Below are 14,755 nucleotides of genomic sequence, written 5' to 3'. Positions count from 1 at the left end.
GCAGCTTTGCTCCCTGGCAAACAAAGGGAAACACAAGTACGTGAGCACGTAAACAGACACACGCAGGATGATGAAATATGGACTCGGTTACATCAACATCAAAACACTCGATTGGTGATGGGAGAAACTACGTCGTGGACCAGGGGCCAGGTTTCAGGTGATTTATGAGCAAACACACATCGTTCCTGCTTACCTGAGGTGTCGCTGAAGCCATTCAATAGCAAATTTCGGCAATGTTTGGTAGAAAATATCAACAAAAGAATGTATTTGTTGGCGAATCTTTTCCGCTCTGTTATGTTGTGCGCAGCCGATGGTTGCGATTTGTTTCTTATCGCATGCACGATTTGACGTTTGCGAACAGCAGTGCACAGTGGGCTTGGATTGTGGTGTTTATTTTGCAGAAAATAGTGTTTTATTGTAGCTAAAAATTATGAAAATTACAGGAGATTTAAAGAACATCAAATTTTAACTGATTTTCAGCCGAAAATTAAACCAAAAGCCATACTAGATCTCGTGAAACAAAATCATCGCCAACCCGCAATGGGGAAAAAACATCGCAACACATCGCACACTGCAGTGTTTGACATTTAACGCTGTCACTGTCGGTGCCGTGTTGTCCTTTTTTTCTGTGCCGTCTGTGCGTGAGCCCCGTCGGTAATTTAGTGTTTTTCTCCCTCGGAGTTTGGTGCTTTTGGTGTTGCTGTTTTGCATAAACCCTCCTTGGTATTTCCCGTTTTATCGCCAAAAGTGTGGCATAGTCCTAGCGGCCTTCGAAAATGGTGGACTACGGCAAGCAGTTCATGCTGTACCTGATGGACGAGAAGTGCTACGATAATTACTTCGTAGAGTTCGACCTGCTCGATGGTACGTAATATCGTGTGTGTGTGCCCTTGCAATCTTTCGCGCTAACCTTTGAACCCTCCCATCCTTTGCAGGTGACTGTTTCCGGGCGCTGCTCAGCAAGGGCCTAGGGCTCGGCATCATCGCCGGCTCGGTGCTGGTAAAGGTGCCCCAGATTACGAAGATTCTCGCCAACAAGTCGGCCCGCGGCATCAGCCTGTTCAGCGTGCTGCTGGACCTGTTCGCCATCACGATCCACATGGCGTACAGCTTCGTGAACGGGTTTCCGTTCAGTGCCTGGGGCGATACGGCCTTCCTCGCCCTGCAGACGGCCATCATTGCCATGATGGTGCTGTTCTACGGTGGTTCTACCGTGCTTGCCGGTGCCTTTACCGTCACCTATTCGGCGCTAGTGTACGTACTGATGGGTGGGCTGACCCCACTGAACTATCTGCTCATTGCGCAAGGGTTCAACGTGCCGATACTGCTGCTCGGGAAGCTGTCGCAGGCATTCACCAACTATCGCAACGGTAGCACCGGGCAGCTATCGGCGGTAACGTGCTTTATGCTGCTGGCCGGTTCGCTCGCCCGCATCTTCACCTCGATCCAGGAGACGGGCGATCAGATGATGATCATCACGTACGGTTCGTCCTCGTTCGCCAACCTGGTCATTGCGCTGCAGATGCTGTACTACTGGAACGCGTCGGACAAGCAGCAGAAGAAGAAGAAGGCGGCTGCTCCCGCCACCGCCGCCGCCGCTGCCCCCGCAGCGACCAAAAAACCAAAAGCGAAGAGCAAGAAGACCGACTAAGGGCGTGCGGCTCGTCACAGCGGCTTCGTTTCGGGGGCGCCTGTCCTCGGACTAGTCACAACGAGAGAGGGGAGGGTAACTTTCCTCCTTTCGTCACATTTTCTATTTCAAAAGTTCAATTTGTTCTTCTCCGTCAATTATGCCGGTTTCCACATTTCTTACTCGACCAGCGTGTGTGTGTGTGTGTGCGTTTAATTTAAGTCAGGAAAGTTTAGAGCGAGAGAGAAAGCGAAAAACGTTAACATTTCCAAGCTCTGCAAAAGACTATTTTAAAATGACAAGTACGAGTACGGCGGAGAGAGAGAGAGGCTGCTAAGTAATGCAAAAAGTAAAAAAAACCGAGCGTTTGTAGTAAAATAAATTACCAATAATACTCCAAAAGCTCTTGCGTTTGTAAAATGCTAACACTTTTACTGATAAAAACCTTCAACTCATTTGCTTTCATCGGCAAAATGTTCCGCCAACTTCGCTAACGCACGGTACCGGTGTGAGATTTCGTTCTTCTTTGGCTTCGGCAGCTCGGCGTACGTTTGGTCGTACCCGGTCGGCTGGAAGACGGGATCCCAGCCGAAATCGCGCGGCCCCCTTGGTGCCACAATGTTTCCCTCGGTACGGCCCTGGAACAGTATCACCTCACCGTCCGGCCGGTCCGTGTAGGCGAAGGTACACACGGCCTGGGCGGACTTGTCCTCCCAACCGTCGAGCAGCTTATGCAATCCTTCCGGGCCGAGCTTGTCGAGGAACCACTTGATGTAGGGACCTGCCGGGAAGTTTAAATTGGCCGTTAAAGTCTAACAAACATGTTATGAGGGAATCGTTTTCCTTACCCGGCAGTCCTTTCAGTGCGTTAAAGCACAAGCAGGTATCTTCCACCATTACTGGCCCCTTAACCTGGCGGGCCGCTTCCAAGCACTTTAGCTTGCAGATGTCATCGATTTCACCCTGCAGCTCCGGGAGGTCCAGCTTTACGGCGACAATTTCCCGCGGGAAGCGTGCCCCTAGGATGGCACGCACCTCTTCCAGCTTCTTGGCATTTCCGGTAACGAACGAGATCGGTCTTGCCATCGTGTTGCGGTGGTGCTGAAAAGCCGGCTGCACGAAGAAAAGGGAAGGCGTTCTATGAAAGTAACGAGTATTCATAGGATTTTGGGTAAGGAATGTGATGAGAACACCGAAGGCAATTGATTTTGTTAATGATTGTACTCGTAAAAGCAGTAATTACACGAAGAAATGAATAAAGTGTGGAAATTGATAACCTACCGTCTTTTGAATGTAAACAAACAACAGTGCGGCCAGAAAGGCTCCCTCGCCAAATTCAACGCTGGTCTGACAGCAAGTCGAGCAGTAACGGATTCGAGCAGCTTCCGGATCGAACAATTTGGCGCAATTTTGCATTGCAAACATGGCACGTGTTTTTACATTTTTTCCAAAAATGCTTCTAAAAAATTATTTCACATGCGATTCAATAAATTTAATGTCACCGTTCAATGTTTATGTCACTTTGCCACACAGTGTATCTCGTCCAGTGTGTTTGGCCGCACGGGAGGGAAATTACTTATCACCTTTCATTGGAAAGATAACACCCTCAATAATTGATAACGCGGCGAGGAGGGGGGGCGAGGGTGGGGGCACAGCCTAGTGGTGAGATATCGTGCGAATCTCAGCCCAGTCTCTGGTACAGTCACAGGCGATTGATTGAATCGAAGCCAGTGCATTAGGTACCGGCGGTAGAAGGTGATAGGCAGTTGCTCGTTACCTTTTCTTCCCTCTGTGCAAACGCGTTGATTCGTTGGCAGCGTAGTGAATTTGTGAAGAATTTCGTAAAAAATCGTTAAAAAGTGTCCGGATCCGGATGTAGATTGACGTACTTACAATTTTATTACACCGTGCAATTAGTGCTGATACGAATAGATCGCGTAAGAAGCAGTAGGAAGAAGCACAACACGCATACTGGTGACGTTGCAACTTTCTCGTCATTTTGTTTTACGATTCGATGACGAATTCAGGAAGTGTGTGTTGAGAAGTAGAGTTGAGAAGGAATAGCAACAGCACCACAAAACGACTTTGTCACGATGGATACTAAAGAGGAGCTTGTAAGTATTGAGTTCCATTTCCCCACACACACACACCCACATACCCACCTTCCCCACTCTTGTGTGTGATGCCAGCTGTGTAAGGTGTTACATTCCACCGGAGCTTAGTCATTGATAACGCGTGCACGAGCGGGCCGACAAATCAAGGATAAGACGAACGGTCTGTGCGCCATCGCGGCGCAACGTGTCGAGCCTGTCGAGCGCACTTCCGTCTAGCTGGCGGTTGCGGGTGGATGCGGGTCCGTCAGTATCGCTGATGACTAGCCGCGATACAGGTGCCCCCTCGGCGTTACCTCGTCCCTTGTGATAGTGTGTTACCTCGTTGATCGTTGATAAGTGAACCGTTGGGTTGATTGTGCGTGGAGACAGTGGTGCGTCCCAACTTTGCAGGGAGAGCATGCGGCGCGATATGGTACTTGAAGTGCATCGCCTTTGATAGGAAGAGAAACATGGGTCTATTATGAGTTGATTGGCATGGGCGAACGTGTCCTTCTCTAATTATGTTATGAAATGGAACGTGGAAGAATCGATTTCACTCCACGGGTGTTGACTTTGTGGTGTGGGCATGTGGTGTGGCTATCGTGCCGTGGTGGTCTTATCGAACCGTTTTTCGAGGGGAGGTGACAATGGAGTTGAAAAAAAACGACTGTAATTTGAGTGAAATTTAAGTCCAGTTTTAGCTGGTAAACCACCGATCCCATCGGTTAATCTTGTCTGTTTCGATAAGGATTAAGGCGGAGTGGAGCAAGGGAGTGTGTTGGTAGCATAAAACAAAAGCTCCAGAAGTATCTGTTCCGTAATCAGCCTACCCCGCGGTGTTTGTATGGAATAACATCAGACCTTGAATTAACTAAAGAAAGCTAATTTATTTTACTCTAAACTAGCACACGCAGCTGATCGAACTTGATCGAGTGAACCCGGATCTTCCGACCCCCATCGGAAGCCGATTAGATAAATCCTTCCTTGGGAGTTTATTGTCTTACCCCTAAAATAAAGAGTCTGTTATTGTTTACCAATTACCAATCTAACGTTTAATCGTCTCTTTATCTTGCAGGGCGAATGGGTCTGGATTCAGCCCAAGCAGAAGCATGAGTTCGAGCTGCCGTACGCGGGCCGCGTGCTTCGTACGCACGAGGGCCGCACGCTGGTGGCGAACGACGATGGGGAAGAGTTCTGGGTGAAGGACGCCGAGGTAAGCAAAGCTATCCTGTTTTGAGCACAACCAATTCTCACACAACAACCCATCCATCGCCCCAGATAATCAAACCGATGCACGTGACGTCACAGAAGACCGTGCACGACATGATAACGCTCGGCGACCTCCAGGAGTACGCCATACTGCGTAATCTCATCGTGCGCTACCGGCAGAAGCAGATTTATGTAGGTCAATCAGTGTTTTTGGTGTGTCCGTTTGGTCCGCTTTATTGTTTGTTTGTTTGTTTTGCTCCTCCACCCCGGTAGACGTACACGGGCAGCATGCTGGTTGCGATAAACCCGTACGAGATACTGCCGATCTACACCTACGCCGAGATCAATCTGTATCGCGACCGGAAGCTGGGTGAGTTGCCACCGCACATCTTCGCGATTGGTGACAGTGCGTACCAGGAGATGAGGCGCGAGCAGCGCGATCAGTGCATCGTGATCAGCGGTGAGTCGGGCGCTGGGAAGACGGAAAGCACCAAGCTGATCCTGCAGTATCTGGCCGCCACGAGCGGGAAGCATTCGTGGATCGAGCAGCAGATCATCGAGTCGAACCCGATCCTGGAAGCGTTTGGGAATGCGAAAACGATGCGCAACGATAATTCGTCCCGGTTCGGCAAGTACATCGATGTGCACTTTACGGCGGAGGGCGTGATTGGGGGGGCTCGGATTGAGCAGTACCTGTTGGAGAAGTCACGCATTGTGCGGCAGAATAGGGGCGAGCGGAACTATCACATCTTTTACTCGATGCTGGCGGGGCTGTCGAAGGATGAACGGAAGGCGCTCGATTTGGAGGATGCGCCGAAGGCGTACGCTTATCTTACCAGTGGGCAGACGTTGCTTTGTGAGGGCCGGAACGATGCGAAAGAGTTTGCGGATGTACGGTCGGCGATGAAGGTGCTGGCGTTCGATGATGAGGAGATTCGGTCGATACTGCGCCTGCTGGCGGCCATCCTGCACATGGGCAACGTGAAGTATAAGGCGACGGTGGTGCAAAACATTGATGCGGTGGAGATTAGTGATACGGTGAATGTGGGCCGAGTGGCGGTGCTGCTCGGTGTGTCCAAGGCGCAGCTGCTGAGTGCGCTGACGCGCCGGACGATCCTGGCACATGGCGAGCGGGTCGTGTCGCAGCTTTCGAAGGATCAGGCACTGGAGGCGAGGGATGCGTTTGTGAAGGCGATCTACGGGAAGCTGTTCATCACGATCGTGGACAAGATCAACCGGGCGATCTACAAGCCGTCGGGCAGGGGTAAGCTGTCGATCGGTGTGCTGGACATCTTCGGGTTCGAGCAGTTCGAGGTGAACAGCTTCGAGCAGCTGTGCATCAACTATGCGAACGAGAACTTGCAGCAGTTCTTCGTGAAGCACATCTTCAAGGTGAGAATAGGGCGGGAGGTCTTTTAAGAGGACTCTAGCGCACTCTTGAACTTCCTCTTGCAGATGGAGCAAGCGGAGTACGCACGGGAAGGCATCAACTGGACCACGATCGACTTTATCGACAATCAGGAAATTCTGGACATGATCGGCATGAAGTCGCTCAACCTTATGTCGCTGATCGACGAAGAGACGCGCTTCCCGAAGGGCACCGATCTGACCATGCTCTCGAAGCTACACTCAACGCACGGCACGAAATCGGTCTACGTGAAACCGAAGTATGATAAGGACGCAGCGTTCGGCATACAGCACTTTGCGGGCGTCGTGTTCTACCGGGTGGATGGCTTTCTGGAGAAAAATCGCGACTCGTTCAGTGCCGACCTGAAGGAGCTAGTGACGAAGAGCACCAACGACTATCTGGTGGCACTGTTCGGGACGGATGACTCGCTGGACACGACCAAGCGGTCGATTACGCTGTCGCTGCAGTTCAGGAATTCGCTTGACTCGCTGATGCGTACGCTTTCCTCCTGCCATCCGTACTTCATCCGCTGCATCAAGCCGAACGATATAAAGAGGCCAAAGGTAAGGGGTTTAGGAGGCAGCTTCAGATTTTCCAGGAACTTGTGCCCCGATATCTTCTACTAATGTGTGATTATGTTTCGTTTTTTTGTTGTGTGTTTAGATCATCGATAAGGCTCTGTGTGTACGGCAGCTCCGTTACTCGGGCATGATGGAAACGGCAAAGATAAGAAAGGCTGGATACGCCGTCCGACACACGTACCGTGAGTTTGTGCAGCGGTATCGTCACCTCGTGGCTGGCATTGGTCCCGCCCACAAGGTGGACTGTGTGCAGGCGGCGAAGGATATCTGCGCCAAGGTGCTCGTCCCTATACCGGACGACTATCAGTTCGGCATGACGAAGGTGTTCCTGAAGGAAAGCCACGACTATCTGCTCGAATCGGAACGATCGCGTGTGTATCTACACTACGTGGTGCTGATTCAGCGCGCCCTGCGTAAGGTACTGTTCTGGAGGTATTTGCGCCGCTACCGCCAGGCAGCGATCACGATCCAGAAGCACTGGCGAGCCCGTGGCTACCGTGCGGAGTACTTGATCATGCGCAACGGCTACCGGCGACTACAATCGGTCATCAAATCGCGCACCCAAACGTACGCTTTCGGACGGCTGCGGGAAGCGATGGTACAACTGCAAGCCCAGTGCCGTGGGTATCTAACGCGCCGCAATCTACGCGATCGTATCACCTACCGAGCGCGGCGCATGAACGAAATCATTGCGCTGCAGCGCACCGAGGAGCTACAGTTCCGCAAGTCGGGCAATGCGCGCTGGCAGGAGGACGCCGAACACAACTACTGGCTGCGGGTGGATGAGCTTAACAAGGAGATGGCGGAGCCGCCACCACCACCACCAGCACCGCCAATTATGGTGGTGGTGCAGCCGCAGCCGAGCATTAACGTGGAGGAGGACAACAAGATCGTGGACGATGTGTTCGGGTTTCTGGAAGGTACTACGAGCCCCGAGCCGGTACCGAAGCGGAAACCATCGCTAGCCGTAAGCAAAATGCGCCAGTATTTCGAAGAGAAGAGTCGCAACAAAAAGATCATCCCCACGAAGCTTCTGTCCCGTCCGGTTAACTATTACGAATCATCTAGGCTATGAAACGGGGGCTCCACATCGAATAATCGGTCATAATCGGCATTCAAACAAGCTCTCCTAAGCACACACGCACACACTCACACACATTGTTGTAGATCCCTTCACTCGAAATAGGCTAACAGTTAGTGGTCATACAACCTCGCACAGCCCGGCACAATCACGCCCACAGCTCAAACACACAGTCAGCAATGCACCAACGACAATTAGATGTTATTTTGTAAATAAATCAGTCACACTTAATCTCCCATCGCATTACAAACACCTTCGTCTCGAACAACACAAACAATGTATTAAATCCGTCTAGTACAGCAAGTATTATTAGCAGCTAAAAGCAATACACCTTGTTCCTGTTTTCGAATGTACATACATAAAAAAGAGCTCAGCTGTTTCCAGTTTCAAGATTCAAGAGATTCATTATGAGTAAGACGTGTCGTGCAGGTTGTAATGTATGTGAGACGACGCCAATCTGAAGCGCGTCAGTCACAAGCGCCGATTGATCGTCGACTGCCCCGGCGGAGAGCTGCCCAGACGGTTTGACGGATAGCCTATCCGTCCAGGGTCTGCAACGATATCGCGCCTCTTATCGCGCGTAAGCCCTGCCGTTAGCTTACATGACAACTCCTACACGCACTCGTCAAGATAGTCAGTTTAGCGTGGTGGCCAAGTCCACAATTACTATGATTGATCAGATTGACGTGTTAGCCCCTTGCTTTGCAACCACGGACGACCATTTATGGTGGCGAAATTCCGCACACGCGACGCACGTTTCCGCGTTCCGTGGAAGTATTGAGCGGCACGCTCAAAATTGAAGACATGTTGTAAATTCTGTAGATTAAAGATAGCATAAGATCATAAACAAACAAACACACGCAACACATACATACATTTATATAGGCATAGAGTCAAAGAGTTGTACATATATACACACACCAAAAATTCGAATAGAAGTACACAATCGCGTTGAGTTTGCTCACTAACATCGATGACACAATGCACACTTGTAACACACATCATCATCAGATAACACAACCATTTCCATTTCATTTCTTACTCCACGTGTATATAGCACATAACATAGTTTCTTTTCTTCGATCTACTGGTAAAGCCGCAACCTCGGGCAGGCTTGAGCTACAAACACTAATACGCTTGTTGTGTCCGTCCTATGCGTCCATGTGCTAGGGTGCTGACCAGCCAGAAGGAACGGATCAGCAGCAGCAACAACAAACGGTTTCTTATCGGGAGGATTTATCCGACTACAACTTTTCCAAATTTGCGGCCACCTACTTTGCGAACAATGCGTCTTATCAGTTCAGCAAGCGCAAGCTTAAATCCTCCCTGCTCGATCTGTACAGCACGGCCGATGTGATATCCGCCCAGGTGAGACACGCGTTGTGGATTGGTCTAGACTAGGGAAGAAGAAAGTGGAGTCATTAATTAACTTTGATTTGGTTTTGTATTCTCCCTGCCCCCTAAAAGGCTCTTTGGATCACGATTCTACGCTTCATGGGTGATATGGCGGACGCAAAGTACGAAGATGAAAGTGACGACTCCAAGCTGAAGCCTGTGATGCAGCGTGTTACCGTCACGTTGGGGCGCAATTTTGCCAAGACGAAGGACTTCCAGGCATTCCAGGAAACGCTGTCCGAGCATGATCGTAAGATGATCCACCGGACGTTGAAGAAGAAGTCGAAAATCCCCGCTGAGCTGAAGTCGATCGTGGAGAACACGGAGGAAATTACGGACTATCAGGAGTTTCTGAACAGTCGCAGCAACAATCTGGACAAGCTGCACTTTATCATTGGGCATGGCATTTTGAACAAGAACTTGCGTGATGAGATTTACTGCCAGATCTGTAAGCAGCTTACCAACAACCCAACGGCCACTTCGCATGCAAAGGGATGGATCTTGCTCTCCCTGTGTGTGGGTTGTTTCCCACCGTCGGAACGGTTTGAGAAGTATCTACGATCGTTCATAAGGGACGGTCCCGAGTTGTATGCCCCATACTGTGAGCTACGGCTTGATCGTACCCTGAAGAATGGAACACGCCGACAACCTCCATCGCTGCTGGAGCTACAAGCAACTAAAACGAAACGACCGATCAATGTCGGTGTGATCCTGATGGATGGTAGCAACCGTACGCTGGAGACCGACTCCGCCACAACGGCCGGTGAGCTGTGCGAGAAGGTGAGCGAGCTGGTGGGATTGAAAGATTGCTTCGGCTTTTCGATCTTCATCACAATGCAGGACAAGGTACTGTCGCTGCAGAGTGGTCGTGAGTTCTTGATGGACGCGATCTCCAACTGTGAGCAGTACGCGAAAGAGCAGGGGCAGAGTGAGCGAGCGGCCGATTGGAAGATCTTCTTCCGCAAGGAACTATTCGCCCCGTGGCACGATCCTGCCCTTGATCCCATTGCAACGGAGCTGATATATGCGCAGATTGTGCGTGGCTTGAATTTGGGAGAGCTTGTCAGCAATTCGGACAAGGATTTGGCGATGCTTGCCGCGCTGCAGTACTACGCAGAGTATGGAAGTGAGATGAGCACGAAAACACTGCAGGAGAGACTGAAGGATTTTCTGCCGAAAAGTGTACTGAGAGCGGAGACAACTCCACGCTGGATGCAGATGATTGAGAGTGCGTTCAAGAAGAGTCGGTGTGTGAAGGAGTTCCTGCAGCGCGGTGTTGCCAAGGAGGACATTGTGCTGTTTGCGAAGATCACATGGGGTATGATGTTTTCGCGCTTCTTCGAGGCGGTTCAGTGCAGTGGTCCATCACTAGCAGCGGCAAACGTGATCATTGCGGTGAACTGGTCCGGGGTATTCTTTGTGGATGAACAGGAGCAAGTGCTTGTGGAGCTGTCCTATCCGGAGGTGGTGCACATTAGCTGTGAGGAAGATGGGGAGACGGAAGTAGGCACATTGTATATTGGGACGATTCAGGGCGAGGAGTTTAGCTTCAAAACGTTCGACGCGAAGGTAGTGGCGGAGTTGGTGAACTTCCTGCTGGACGGGTTGAAGAAGCGCAGCATCTATGCGATCGTGGTGCAGTCGTACAAATCGGACACAACAGACGATACGGTGCTGACGCTGCTGAAGGGTGATCTGATAACGCTCGGGCAAGGGTTCACCGGTGAGTCGTTGATGGCTGAGGAGGCTACTTGGGGGTATGGGGAGAGCAATGGCAAGTCGGGCTACTTCCCAACGGAATCGATCTACATTCTACCAACGATTTTGCCTCCTTCGGGTGTTGTGCTGAACTTCTACAAGGTAACGTTTGATTGTGGGCTATTGTAGTCGGGTTTTTGTTAACATATGCTACTCCTTACAGAAAGAGAATGCGATAAAGAGCAAGAAACATGCTGGTCCTATTTACAACACCATTCAGCGGAAGAAGATGCACACTTTGCAGCAGTTCGCGTCGAATCACTTCCGAGCTCCGATTGCGTGAGTTTAGAAGATTTATATTTATTTTGAAGAATTTTTCATCTATTTGCTCTCCTTTTCCTAGGATTGTGTCCTCTTCAACAAGCATCACTAGTGTGCGCAGGACGACAGTTGAAGAGCTCTGGAAGCACACGAGGGATCCAATGAAGGCGCCACTGATTGAACGTCTTCAAAACGATCGTGCCAAGTGCGATACTGCTGTTATGATTTTCACCCTGATTTTGAAGGTAAGTGCGTTAAGATGTCTTTACTTTAAGACACTTATTGATTTGTCCTTCCAACTTCTTCCTCTAGTACATGGGCGACTTGCCAAAAAGCCGCGAACCGATCGATGTCGCCAAAATATTCAACCCGGCAATGTCTGACGACTTGCTTCGCGATGAAGTTTACTGTCAAATGATGCGCCAGCTGACCGAAAACAAGATCCAAATCAGTGAAGAACGTGGCTGGGATCTGCTGTGGCTTGCGACGGGTGTAATGCTCCCGAGCCAACCGCTCCAGAAGGAACTGTTTCTGTTCCTGCGCACCCGCAAGCATCCGATCGCGATCGATTGTTTGCAGCGGTTGCAGAAAACGATCAAGCTGGGCGCCCGGAAGTATCCGCCGTACATCGTCGAGGTGGAAGCGATACGCTACCGTACGGTGGAGATCTACCACAAGGTTTACTTCCCGGACGATACGGACGAAGCGTTCCAGATCGAGTCGTGCACCAAGACGAAGGATTTGATACAGACTATTACCCGCCGGTTAGAGCTAAAGTCCTGCGAAGGGTTCAGTCTGTTCATCAAGGTGATGGACAAGGTACTGTCCGTGCCGGAGGATTACTTTGTGTTTGATTTCATCTACGAACTGTTGGAGTGGTTGCGCGAGACCCATCCATCGCGCACCAACGACAACCGCATCCAGTGTGAGTATCAGCTGTTCTTCATGAAGAAACTGTGGCTCGCCGTAGTGCCGGGGCGTGATCGCAATGCGGACGAGATATTCCACTTCCACCAGGAGGTGCCGAAGGTGCTGCAAGGCTACTATCAACTCACCAAGGAGCAGGTGGTGGATCTGGCAGCGTACATCTTCTGGGCACAGTATGAAGTGTCCGATCTGGCATTGCTAAGCAAGAGCTTCCACGACTTCCTGCCCATACTGATAGCGAAGGATGCGGAACGGCTGCAGAAGGTAGATCACTGGAAGCGTGATATCGGTGCGAAGATTGACTCCGTCAAGGGAATCACCGTGAGCGAGGCGAAGCTAGCCTTCTTGAAGATCATGCAGCAATTCCCAATGTTCGGCTCAACGTTCTTCGTGGTAAACCAAGCGACTGATCAGAACCTACCAGCGATGCTGCTGATAGCGATCAATCGCACCGGTTTTCATCTGATCGATCCACACACAAAGGAGGTGCTGCAGAGCTACAGCTACACCGAGCTAAACTTCTGGAGCTCGGGCAATACGTACTTCCACGTGAAGTTTGGCAGCTTGATGGGATCGACCAAGCTGCTGCTAGAAACGAAGCAAGGGTACAAGATGGATGAACTACTGGCGTCCTACATACGCCACTTTAAAGCGCAAGCTCAACGAAACTAGCGCACCGCAAGCGAACCAGTCGCAAAGCATGGAGAGGGAAAGAGGGAAAGATATGTAAACCGTTTTAAGTTTAGTTGTATTGCTTTATTGGAATAGGGAAATAAAAACAGGCAGTGCCGTTTAGACGTATCCAAGGGTCTTGGCTTCGGCCACGAAGGCAATGATGCCGTTGAGCGTTTCTTCCGCGTTCGGGATGATCTGGTTAGCGGGAAGAACGAATCCGGTTGCTCCGGTGTCGCGGAACTCGAAGGTGAATCCGAGCTTGGTACCGTGCACTCCGACAAAGTAGTCGACCGTGCTTCCAGAGGTGGTATCTGTGAACAGAAGAGGTAAGAAGTGCATCATTAAACTCCATTTCCATTTTAAAATGAAAGTAAAATACTTACACAGCACACTGGCACTGTTGCCATAGGTATAGCGCGTTCCATAGGTAGCCTCGATCGCGGCAGCCGTAACAGCGGCAATACGCTGCAGATCGGCATTGTTCGAAGGGAGAGGAGCACCACTGAATCCGAACGGAGTCAGCAGGTACTGGCCGTAAGAGTGGAACGAGAACTGGATGTTGATTTTGTCCGCAATCGTCGCGTAGTAGTCAGCCATGGCTTTCGTTTCCGGCTCGGAGAAGGCGGTCAATCCGGCAAACGTGTCCGAGCAGGGGACGGATGAAGCTCCACCGGCTTGAGAAAGGGAAAGAGATATAACTTGAGATGTCTCCGCAAATGAGTCATATGAGTTGCTATGCACTTACTCATCCACATGTAGTCAAAGTTGCGGTTAGGATCAGCACCAACGCAGAGTGCATTGACTGGCTGACGAGTCTTGCGCCATTGACGGTTCTGTTGAGAAGAACAGTAGGTTACAATCAACATCTTCCATACGTTATCACAACCCTAACACTACTCACCGTGGTCTTGCTGTAGGTCAAACCATCAGGATTAGCGACCATGATGAAGTACCAATCGTAGTTCTGGGCCAAGTTCTGCACGGCAGCGTTGCTCGACGTAACCAGCTCGTTCAGCAGCCACGTAGCAGTAGCGGACGAGATCCACTCGCGAGCGTGAATGTTAGCCTCAATGAAGATACCCGGATTGCCGGCCTTGTGCGACAGCTTGATCGCCTTCAGATCACGTCCCTCGAACGATTTGCCGTACACCGAACCGGACAGAATGGTAGGATTCTGCGCGACCATCTGATCCATCCAGGCGTAGATCTCATCCACGGTGTAGTAGTCGGTCCAGCCGAAGGTGGCGCGCGTACTGCGCATCGGACGTTCGTTGTCGATCACTCTATGAAATGAGGTCAGTCAAAGATTAACATATAGTTGTCACAACAAATATATTCAATTCTTACTTCTGGAAGTCTTCAATCTGCAGGCGTGTCTTCAGTGCAAGCGCCACCGAGAGCTCCTCGAAGTGGGCAAACTTGTGCGGCGGCACCACGATGCTCAGGCGCATGTTGGTCTGCACCGGGGATTCCCAGAAGCTGTACCCATCGGGATTCAGCTCCAGATGCTGGAGCGTCTTCAGCTGCCGTTCCGTCTCGATCGACACCTCATACACGCGGTAGTTGTCGAACCGTGCCTGTTCGGCCGAACCGCCCCAGGCAATGGCGGCCACCAGCAGCAACGTTAGCTTGAACCACATCCTTTCCGTCTTTGCGTATTGAACGAAACGATAGCGGTGCGTACACAATCAGGCCGCTTTTATAGGCAATCGACTATCAGCGGCGTTGGAGTATGTT

General features: G+C 50.7%; 5 protein-coding genes across 10 annotated transcripts in view; 2 read left to right on the top strand and 3 right to left on the bottom strand.

The window, feature by feature from the left end:
* The window catches only part of LOC120903182 (39S ribosomal protein L28, mitochondrial), a 1,479-nt gene extending 1,065 nt beyond the window's left edge, over positions 1-414 (bottom strand). The window contains exons 1-2 of the mRNA XM_040312444.1: positions 194-414; positions 1-13 (exon numbers count right to left, since the gene is read on the bottom strand). The exon at positions 1-13 is cut by the window's left edge and continues 129 nt beyond it. Of these exons, the coding sequence (XP_040168378.1) occupies positions 1-13; positions 194-214 (34 nt within the window). The 5' untranslated portion in view covers positions 215-414. The remainder of the gene's footprint in view (positions 14-193) is intronic.
* A 180-nt stretch (positions 415-594) lies between these two features.
* On the top strand, positions 595-2,027 carry LOC120903315 (mannose-P-dolichol utilization defect 1 protein homolog). The gene is made up of 2 exons (XM_040312674.1): positions 595-864; positions 936-2,027. Exons 1-2 carry the CDS (start codon positions 777-779, stop codon positions 1,649-1,651), a joined length of 804 nt encoding a protein of 267 aa, XP_040168608.1. The 5' UTR covers positions 595-776; the 3' UTR covers positions 1,652-2,027.
* A 7-nt stretch (positions 2,028-2,034) lies between these two features.
* LOC120903316 (inosine triphosphate pyrophosphatase) lies at positions 2,035-3,018 on the bottom strand. Of its 4 annotated transcripts, none has more exons than XM_040312677.1 (3): positions 2,912-3,018; positions 2,479-2,743; positions 2,035-2,411 (listed from the first exon to the last, which is right to left on the bottom strand). In XM_040312677.1, the coding sequence occupies exons 2-3, from the start codon at positions 2,714-2,716 to the stop codon at positions 2,083-2,085; spliced, it is 567 nt and encodes a 188-aa protein (XP_040168611.1). In that variant the 5' UTR covers positions 2,717-2,743; positions 2,912-3,018; the 3' UTR covers positions 2,035-2,082. The 4 variants fall into 4 exon arrangements, with proteins under 4 accessions (XP_040168611.1, XP_040168610.1, XP_040168613.1 ...); XM_040312676.1 differs by having other exon boundaries at positions 2,479-2,768; positions 2,912-2,967; XM_040312679.1 differs by lacking the exon at positions 2,912-3,018 and adding an exon at positions 2,874-2,892.
* A 293-nt stretch (positions 3,019-3,311) lies between these two features.
* LOC120900572 (unconventional myosin-VIIa-like) lies at positions 3,312-13,144 on the top strand. Of its 3 annotated transcripts, none has more exons than XM_040307721.1 (11): positions 3,315-3,744; positions 4,799-4,936; positions 5,002-5,124; positions 5,206-6,324; positions 6,388-6,903; positions 7,004-7,888; positions 9,173-9,370; positions 9,470-11,257; positions 11,319-11,434; positions 11,499-11,661; positions 11,729-13,144. In XM_040307721.1, exons 1-11 carry the CDS (start codon positions 3,724-3,726, stop codon positions 13,013-13,015), a joined length of 6,354 nt encoding a protein of 2,117 aa, XP_040163655.1. In that variant the 5' UTR covers positions 3,315-3,723; the 3' UTR covers positions 13,016-13,144. The 3 variants fall into 3 exon arrangements, with proteins under 3 accessions (XP_040163657.1, XP_040163655.1, XP_040163656.1); XM_040307722.1 differs by lacking the exon at positions 3,315-3,744 and adding an exon at positions 3,968-4,156; XM_040307723.1 differs by lacking the exons at positions 9,173-9,370; positions 9,470-11,257; positions 11,319-11,434; positions 11,499-11,661; positions 11,729-13,144 and having other exon boundaries at positions 3,312-3,744; positions 7,004-9,151.
* On the bottom strand, positions 13,078-14,702 carry LOC120900576 (zinc carboxypeptidase-like). Its single transcript, XM_040307728.1, has 5 exons — positions 14,366-14,702; positions 13,920-14,301; positions 13,764-13,851; positions 13,402-13,692; positions 13,078-13,329 (listed from the first exon to the last, which is right to left on the bottom strand). Exons 1-5 carry the CDS (start codon positions 14,656-14,658, stop codon positions 13,136-13,138), a joined length of 1,248 nt encoding a protein of 415 aa, XP_040163662.1. The 5' UTR covers positions 14,659-14,702; the 3' UTR covers positions 13,078-13,135.
* Positions 14,703-14,755: the final 53 nt, after the last annotated feature.

The sequence above is a fragment of the Anopheles arabiensis genome, chromosome 3, assembly GCF_016920715.1.
Source record: "Anopheles arabiensis isolate DONGOLA chromosome 3, AaraD3, whole genome shotgun sequence".
Classification (NCBI taxonomy): Eukaryota; Metazoa; Arthropoda; class Insecta; order Diptera; family Culicidae; genus Anopheles; species Anopheles arabiensis.
Note: the sequence above shows the minus strand (reverse complement) of the source record. Positions and strands in the feature narration are given on the sequence as shown.